This window comes from Malurus melanocephalus, unplaced genomic scaffold (assembly GCF_030028575.1).
Source record: "Malurus melanocephalus ecotype Western Australia unplaced genomic scaffold, MMel_1.1 scaffold_712, whole genome shotgun sequence".
Classification (NCBI taxonomy): Eukaryota; Metazoa; Chordata; class Aves; order Passeriformes; family Maluridae; genus Malurus; species Malurus melanocephalus.
Window position 1 is genome coordinate 88742 of NW_026623944.1, and position 9602 is coordinate 98343.

Below are 9602 nucleotides of genomic sequence, written 5' to 3' on the forward strand. Positions count from 1 at the left end.
CAGTCAAGCGAAATAGAAACCGACACATTCTTGCTTATGAAAGAAGCTTGCAAAACCCAAATACTCTAAACAACTGAAATCAGAGCATAAAGTCTTTGAAAGTATTTACCACAGAGATGTGAATTCTATAAATGTGTCTAAGCAAATCCTCTCTTAATGGGATACTGCATTAAGAAGTTCTCTTCTGTATCACCTTTGCACCTTATTCTAAGATATTCACACCTATGTTGTAGTGTCTCCAAACTTGCAGTTGTTACAGCTGTTCATTTCAGCTGTTTAAATTCTAACTAGTGACAGGTGCCAGTATTTCTAGTGAATTCTGGATCCCATCTCCCAGAGATGGGAGCTCTCTGGTCTTCCTTCGACTGTTAAACTCTGCTGTTCAAGTTTTGCATTTATCTAGTGTTTTATTTCTACTGAATGTGATGAAATGTCTTCTCTTTTCCTACCTTCCACTTTCAGAAACCAATTCTTCATCGAAAGAGGCGGGTCCGCAAGCGTAAGCACCACAACAGCAGTGTTGTCACTGAAACAATCTCAGAAACCACGGAAGTGCTGGATGAACCATTTGAGGACTCAGACTCTGAACGACCAATGCCTCGATTAGAACCTACATTTGAGATCGAGGAGGAAGAGGAGGAGGAGGAGGAGGATGAAGAGGAGGAGAGTGAACTTTCGGCTAGTGGATACTTTCGGCACTTAGCCCCACCAGACACACTCAGGCATAGACCTTCTTCTAAGAGGAAGTCCAGAGATGAGGAGGAGTCTGATGACAATAATGGTATGTTYGGTGGTACACTGGTGAAAATTTGATAGATTGTGTCAGATGATAACAGCTCATGACAGAACAAACTGCATTCTTTGGCTTATAATTTTCAGCTGAAATGTAGGTTAGGCATAAATTACCAGTCAAACTAGCTTAGATATTCCCTAGTTGTATGAAAATGTGGTGCATGCATTTAGCTATCTTGTTGGCAATGACCTGATCCCAGGCTGTCCTTTTGATTCGACTTTCCTAATGGAGTTGATATCTGTGATTGTGGAAAAACCTATGCAGCCAGGTCACTTATAGAAATAAAACGGAAATGAACTGGCAAGCCCCCAATTTTCCATAACAAAGGGAAAAATTAAATTGTCTCTTCTGAGATCCTCTTCTTCGTCTCATCACATGTTCACTCTCTCAGCTTCTCATATCTCCTTGAAGTTTTCTGAACCTTCAGTTCATAAAATAAAATCATTTGGTTGTGACTGGTTGCTTAGAGTCCACTGGCAATTCAGAAGAAGCATCTGTTATTCAGGTGCTCCATTAGCAATCTTGTTTATGGCTGTTAGATGTCTTGTTGTCTTCATGGGCTACACAGTACAAAGCGGTCCGCAAAATAAAAGTGAACAGCTTTTCAACAAGTGTGAAAAGCAAGTAAGGTGCCATTATCCCACAAGAAAAAAATTGTTACCTCATTTATTTATAGCTTTCAATGAGGCTGTGGTTACCAGAGGAGAATTTTTCTTTAAAAGTACTTTTAATACTAAAAGCAACAATATGACCATAGTCAGGTTTACTATCTAATAAGCATCAGTCACCCTTAAATCCTTACAACACCATGTTAACTATATAAATTTAGTGCAAACCTGTGCTGGCAGCATTAAGTTTGCTTAGTGGGAATACATGCAGAGTCCATATACCAACATACCATTTTTTTTTTAATTCTGTTGTGATCAGGTTACTCATTAAATTCATTTTTTTGATACTTCAGCACCATTAAGACAATGGAGTTGGAGACAGATCTSTTAGATTAGTTGTTTTAAGTCTTTTTCATTTGTGCTCTTCTGAATGTTTTCTGGCAGAGATGCAGATTTCTTTAGAGATTCCASTCTCATATATATACTCCTTTTTAAAATAAATCAATGATTTTTAACCATCTTTTGCAGACTGCAAATAATGCACTGAGTGCCCAGGGATCAAAAATAGTATCTGGAAAGCCACTCTTCTAACTCACACCCATTTTATACTGCAGTGATAAATTTCTGGCTCACCTACTTCATAAACACTTGTCATTTAGTGCCTTCTGCTCCCTTGTCTCACTTCTGTTGCTTTTTTTTTTTTTTCTTGAACTTGTGCAATTTGTCAGAACCTCTGAAGTAATCAAGTAGTAACTATATTATTTTAGGGTATTGCTGCTCCTGACATCAAACAGTGTTTGTTGGCTGCATTTGCCTTCAGTGCAGATGCCTTTCCATACACATATTGAAATTGTAATGCTCTTCAAGAAAATACAGTGTACTGTCAGTTAGCAAAACATGTTCATCATAAACAGCTGGCTTTTGATTAAAAAATTAGGCTGGGTAAGGTAGACAGCACTGCCTTATGACAATTCAAAAATACAGTGTTGCGGCCATTAACARATGGTTTACATTTAGACTATTTTAAACATAACTATGAGGTAGGAGTTTTTATAGCAAGCTTAGATTTTTTTTTTGAGGTTTTCCCATCACTACAGAAACCTGCTTGTGAATTTTTTTGTTTTGTTTTGCTTTTTTTTGTGATGATTTAAATGGTACCTTGACAACAGTGCCATGTTTCAGTGGTGAAAACATTCTGAGTAGCTATGCAGATTCTGCAAATTTAGATCGTAGTTTAAAAAAATATTATGCGCTCCCTCTATTTTTCCTTTTTTTTTTTTTTTTTTTTTTTTTTTTTTTGTTTTTTGACTTTCAGCATAAAAATCTGACCCCCAGTCAGAGAACTTAATCTCTAGCTGAGGCAATGGATGGGAAGTGATTTAAGATTTCTCTGCCATGCAACATTAGTTTCTTAAATGGATGTTTGATGAGAATTTGGATTGCTTCTGATTGCTGTCAGGGCACCAGTGAGGATGGATAGTGCAGGGTGATGATGTGAGGCCGGGTTTTAGTAGGGGTTAGGCATTCTGGAAGGCAGAAGGTGTTTTGTGGTGTTGAAAACAAAGTTCGTTTCTTTGTATTCTACCAAATGCGAAGTTTGAGTAGTATTGTGTAGGGGAAGATGAAGCTTGGTAATGGCAGAGCTGTATCATTTTGCTTTTCTAGTTCAACATGTAAGTTTTACTATGAATGTGGTAAATCTAATTCTCTGGAGTAGATATGAAGTGTGAAAGACAGCGAAGAGAAATAGTGATGGGTATTTTTAAGAAGTGGAGTTTATTGTTAAGGGTTTAAGTGTTAATGTTTTAATAAACTACAGAGTGTTATCTTCTTCCCGTACAACATTATGCTGACTGACTTTGGCAAATCCTTTCCTTTTTATTCACCTGCCAAATACTTATTTTTTTATGACATAAGGAGTTGCTGGATTTTGTATTCAGTATTCAGTTTTTAATACCCCGATTTTTTTCAGAATGTTTGTCGCTGGAGGGAGGTATTTGAAGTAAATGCCTGTATGAGCAAAGGGCAAGAGTAATTCAGCTTTATATAGAAATGTCACTGACTGTCCTAATTGACAGGTTCAAACCAAAACTAATTCAGGGAATGCCTTAAACTATTCAGTAAGCAATCACATTCCTTTCTGGCTGTATAAGCTTGGAACCTGTTTGAGTGTTTGGAAGATCACTGAAATGCAAATCTTGCTTCATCAAATAAAAGATGAAAGAGAAATTTAGCTTCTGGTTAATGATTTCTTCAATTAAAAAAAAATTACTAGCCAAATCCAGGTATCTGTGTATTTCTGTTGGCATTAAAAACCATAAGGCTGTGAAAAAAAGTGAAAATATTTCCTTCTTAAGCAGATGCACAGATCTGGAATGGAAACATGCTTTTATTGCAACTGCATGTGTTCCCCTGTGCTGCAACACTTTATTATATAGCTGAGAGCCTAATTTTAATTGTGTATTAAAGGCTCAGAGCTTTGAACATGGAAAATCTTGAAAGCATTGATGTTCTTTGAAAATGTAATGTGCAACATGCTGCTAATAAGCAGGCCTTTATCCTATTAAAGCTAATATTTCTAAGCTAATAAATAAATTCTAAACGAATAAATTTCTAAGCTAATTTTGAAGTTGATAAATGTATTGGGCATGCTTGGGAAGGCCTCCCAAAGGCTCACGTCAAACAAAAATGTTTGAACAATGTCTTTCAATTTGTATTTTCAGGTAACCCACCCTTGAAACCGTTATCTATGCTGAGGAATAGTGAAGCAAAGGATTCTTCACTTGAGCCAGATACTTCCACACCCATGAAAAAGAAGAAGGGATGGCCAAAAGGGAAAAGCCGAAAACCAGTCCACTGGAAGAAAAGACCTGGTCGAAAACCAGGTTTTAAGCTGAACCGGGAAGAGGTACCACCATCAGTTCAGGATGAAATAGTTGAGGAAGCAGTAGCTAATTCAAAACCAGGGCGTAAGCCCAAAATTTCAGATAAAGAAGAATGTGTTGAGCAGAAAGACCTGCCTCTCATTGAGGAAAGGAAAGAGGAAGATATGAATATGGAAGCAGAAGAGGTTGGAGAGGGAGAAGAGGAAGATATAGCCAGCAGTGAAGTAAGAGCAGTTTCTCCTGTGGACAGCAACAGCAGTCCAGTGCCAGAAGTGAAAGAGCCTGAGATAGAGGAGGAAGTAGAGGAGAAGCCACGGATTTTAGAAGAGCAGAGGCAATCAGAAGAAGAGCAGCAAGAATTAGAGGAACCTGAGCATGACCATGAGGAAGAAGAGGAAGTTGCAGCAGTGACAAATCAAAATGAAGATCATGATGCTGATGATGAAGATGATGGTCATCCGGAGTCTCTGAAGAAAAAAGAATTGGAGGAACAGCCTGTTAGAGAAGGGGTGAAGGAGGAGCCTCAGGTGCAAGAATGTTTTTTAGAAGCGAGCGTATCAAGCAGTAGAGAAGATGCAAAAGAAAAAGATGAAGCAGAGGCAGATTCTGAGGAAGAGCAGGCTTCCCATGAGACATCAGTGGGCTCAGAGCATGTCCCTGGATCAGAAGATGATCACGAAGAAGAGCAAAGTAATAAAGAGGGGTTAATTGAATTAAAGGAAGAGGAAGAGATTCCTCATAGTGAACTAGATCTTGAAACTGTTCAAGCAGTTCAGTCCTTGACACAGGAGGAAAGCAGTGAACATGATGTAGCTTACCAGGACTGTGAAGAAACTCTTGCAGCTTGTCAGACTTTGCAGAGTTATACCCAGACTGAGGAGGATCCTCAGATATCAATGGTGGAAGATTGCCAGGCCTCAGAACACAACAGTCCAATATCCTCTGTTCAGTCCCACCCCAGCCAGTCTGTGCGTTCTGTCAGCAGCCCAAATGTGCCTGCTCTGGAGAGCAGTTACACACAGATAAGTCCTGAACAAGGATCCCTGTCCGCACCCTCTATGCAGAACATGGAGACCAGCCCCATGATGGATGTGCCTTCAGTTTCGGACCACTCTCAGCAGGTGGTGGATAGTGGCTTCAGTGACCTTGGCAGCATTGAGAGCACTACAGAGAATTATGAAAATCCCAGCAGCTATGACTCCACTATGGGAGGCAGCATTTGTGGGAATAACTCTTCCCAAAGCAGCTGTTCATATGGAGGACTGTCTTCTTCCAGCAGCCTCACTCAGAACAGTTGTGTTGTTACTCAGCAAATGGCAAACATTGGCAGCAGTTGCAGCATGATGCAGCAAAATAGTGTCCAGCCTGCAGCAAACTGTAATATCAAGTCGCCTCAGAGCTGTGTAGTAGAAAGGCCCCCAAGTAACCAGCAACCAACAACACAGCCACAACAGCAGCAGCCTCAGTCCCAGCAGCCACAGCCCCCACCTCCACCCCAGCAGCAACCTCCGTTATCCCAGTGTAGCATGAACAACAGCTTCACCCCAGCACCTATGATCATGGAAATACCTGAATCGGGCAGCACTGGTAACATAAGTATCTATGAGAGGATTCCGGGGGATTTTGGTGCTGGGAGCTATTCGCAACCATCAGCCACATTCAGTTTAGCCAAGTTGCAGCAACTGACAAACACCATTATGGACCCTCATGCCATGCCTTATAGCCATTCTCCTGCTGTGACTTCCTATGCAACCAGCGTTTCTCTCTCCAACACAGGGCTGGCTCAGCTGGCTCCCTCCCACCCCCTGGCAGGCACCCCACAAGCACAAGCCACTATGACACCCCCACCAAACCTGGCATCCACCACCATGAACCTCACATCGCCTCTGCTTCAGTGTAATATGTCTGCTACCAATATTGGGATTCCCCATAGCCAGAGGCTGCAGGGGCAGATGCCAGTCAAGGGGCACATTTCCATCCGCTCCAAATCAGCCCCCCTGCCCTCGGCGAGCGCACACCAGCAGCAGCTGTACGGCCGCAGCCCCCCCGCCGTCGCCATGCAGGCCGGGCCTCGCACCTTGGCTGTGCAGCGAGGCATGAACATGGGAGTCAACCTGATGCCAACCACCCCGTACAACGTGAACTCCATGAATATGAACACCCTGAATGCCATGAACAGCTACAGAATGACACAGCCCATGATGAACAGCAGTTACCATAGTAACCCTGCCTACATGAACCAGACAGCACAGTATCCTATGCAGATGCAGATGGGAATGATGGGGAGCCAGGCCTATACCCAGCAGCCTATGCAGCCAAATCCTCATGGAAACATGATGTACACTGGCCCCTCCCATCACAGCTACATGAATGCTGCTGGGGTGCCCAAGCAGTCTCTCAATGGACCATACATGAGAAGATGAGCAAGATCAACTTGCATCCTAAAAACTGAAATAAATATAAATAAAGGAACCTTTTATACTGACGAACCAGAGAAAACGGACCTTTTTCCAGTTAAAATATTGCTGTAGATTTAGAGGGACTTTCTTTGGTTTATTTTATTTTTTAGGAAGCCTGGTCTTTATTTTTTTGATTTTTGTTTGTTTGTTTTTCTTTTCTTCACAATCGTCAAACATTTTACAGCTAAAATCACTTACAGATGTTTTTTAGAGGGGAAACATGCACAAAACCTTTTCATAATTTAAAAAAGAGCCTTACTTTGCTGACAAAGTGGACAAACTATGTGTAACGTGAAATCATCTTCCTAAATTTTTTTTAAATGTATGTCCTTTTCCCTTCCCTGTGCCCCTCTGTATGCAGTTTCTAGTACTGCAGCCATGTAAAATGTTTGACATCTCAAAGAATAGCAACCCTTCCCTCTAAACCCCACCTAACATTTCCGAATTCTAGCGGGAGGCACTTATTGGGTGATTTGGAAGGGGACAGAAAGGATAAATGAAGATCTTTGTTTCTGCAAGTCAGGAAAATATTTAATCTTAAATTTTCCCTGACTCCCTCACCCGTAGTAAAATTTGAAGTTAGGTGTAAACAATAAACTATTCACATTGATGTTTTTGTAGATGAGTTAATTGAAATTGTATGTTTTATGCTGAAAATATAATGTAACTTTAAAATGATCCCATTCACCACCCAGACACACGCGTGAAGACACATGTTCTGTCACTGAACTGCTGGAAGCATCTCAAGAGAGAACTTGTTTTGTATCCCTTCTGCWGTTGTGAGGAGGACAAGGTGGGTTATGGTCTGTTAGGACAAGAAGATGATTACAGGCTTTTCTGGTGACCTGCGAGTCAGCCGTAGCTGAGATCCCCAACTACTTTAGTACGTACTTGGAAATGCTGAGGGTTTTGGTTCTGAGCCTTTGAGTCAGAGTGAGCTCAGAAGCAGCTGTTTCCTGTTAATCTCTTGGCTTGGAAAATGCTGGAAGATAAAGCGTGCATTTGGTGACTGGGATGAGAACTCTGTGGTGTCCTCGTCACTCTTCCATTCCTGGGGTAGRAAGTTGCTGAATGTGCCAACCTCTGGAGGAGATAGTGATGTTTTTCCTGATTCTCTTACTGTGTTTGATATCCATTTTATAGGAATAGCCACACATTTGATCTATTGTGGGAAAAGAAGGGAATCGGCCTCTTTTACAGCAGTGAAACCGTCCCAACACCCCAGCAGAATCTAGATGGCGGGATTTTGCTGTTTATTACTGCAAAATCCAATTTACATTAATTTTGGCTACACTGCTGGCATGTCACCCAATACAAAAAGGGACAACCCTTTAATGTAAAGGTTTTTTTTTAAATTGTATATGAAGTAGAAATACAGACACATTAATAAAACTAATTCCTTTTGTTTTAAAACCAAAAGAATCTAAAAGTTGGGGTTTCTTCAGATGCACTAAAATGGACTTTCCTCCAGTAACTGCTAATCATAAAAGGCAGAATTCAAAGGACTTCCACTTTTTATTTCTGTTTCATTTTGAGCATGTACAAGGCTGCGTAGGACCCCATTTCTCTGTATATACTATTCCAGTTCGAAATAACCTGTGTAGAAAGCGCACTGTGCTGCCCTCTCTTCCTAGATCTTCAGCTGTGTTGCTGCTTCCTGGGGGTGGGGGTGGATCTGAGACAGGAGGAGAAGCTGTTGAAACGAGGGCCATGAATTTAGTTTGTTTGCCTTTATGTTTGGTTTGGTTTTGTATGGGTTTTTTTATCAATTGGGCAGCTCCCTTTTCCACAAGCCTTTGTGACTGTAGAACTATTGTAGAAAAAAAAAAAGTTCTTTTCTATATATAAAAAGAAATTATCCAACGCAGTAATATTGGTACCTACCATTTTTTCACTTCTGTTTAAAAAAATATGTATTTTTAGCAAGATAACTTGGGTAATCTTCTAAAAGAAATTAAAAAAAATCTCACTGTTAGTGACTTTGATGCCTTTTAAAAATAAGAGCTTTTTCATTTCATTCCATCTTTAAAATTTTTTATCTTTGTTGTAGAATATTAAAAACTATTTTAAGAAAGATAAAATTCTCTTTAAAGAGATCTCTAGAGTGTGTGAATAGGAGCTCCAGATGCCTCTAAAAGCCGCATGTACAAATGAAGCTGAGTCTATTCCTGTCTGTTTATATTTGCTTTTCCTGTTTTGTAACCTCTTTGTACTTTGTTCATGGTGACTTGTAAGCTAAGGGGAAGGGGGTGCCTAGATGCCTTTGTAATTCTCCATGTCATACGCTCCTGGCTGGATGGTCTCCCTTCCTCTCCTTGTATGTAATATCACTTTTTTTTCCCCTTTCTAGCAAGTACTTTCAAAAGAACTCTGTACATTTTAACATAAAAAAAATAAATTATGTTGAGCCATTTTGGATGTCAGTTGTGCGTGTAGGTTTTTTTTCTTTCATTTGAGTGGTGAATGCTGTCCCTTGTACTTGGTCCTGGGAACATGATTCCGTGTGGACCTTTTCACCTGAAAGAGAGGTGATACTTGGAATTCACTTATGAGAGCTCTTGTTCATGTTAAATTTTATCTAGAATTTCTAGTTAGAGAAAGATTAGGAAGAACGAACTTGAAGCTTCTCCAGAAATCACTACCCMCAAATTCCACTCTGCCAGGGCTGCCCCAAACCAAGTGTGGTCTTGGTTTTTGTCAGCTTCGGTTTCTAATTCTGACTCGTGGCCTTTAAAACTGGCAGCGTGCGTTTGAAGCTTCCCCCACCCTCTTCAACTGCTCTCTCATCTAAGGAGAACGTCGAAAAGGAGAGCTAGAGGACGAGACGTTTTACCCAGCTTAGGTTCCCGCTGCAGCT

General features: G+C 40.6%; 1 protein-coding gene across 1 annotated transcript in view; it reads left to right on the forward strand.

The window, feature by feature from the left end:
• The window catches only part of KAT6A (lysine acetyltransferase 6A), a 35761-nt gene extending 26580 nt beyond the window's left edge, over positions 1-9181 (forward strand). The window contains exons 17-18 of the mRNA XM_057384489.1: positions 463-781; positions 4125-9181. Of these exons, the coding sequence (XP_057240472.1) occupies positions 463-781; positions 4125-6709 (2904 nt within the window). The 3' untranslated portion in view covers positions 6710-9181. The remainder of the gene's footprint in view (positions 1-462; positions 782-4124) is intronic.
• The last annotated feature ends 421 nt before the right edge of the window (positions 9182-9602 follow it).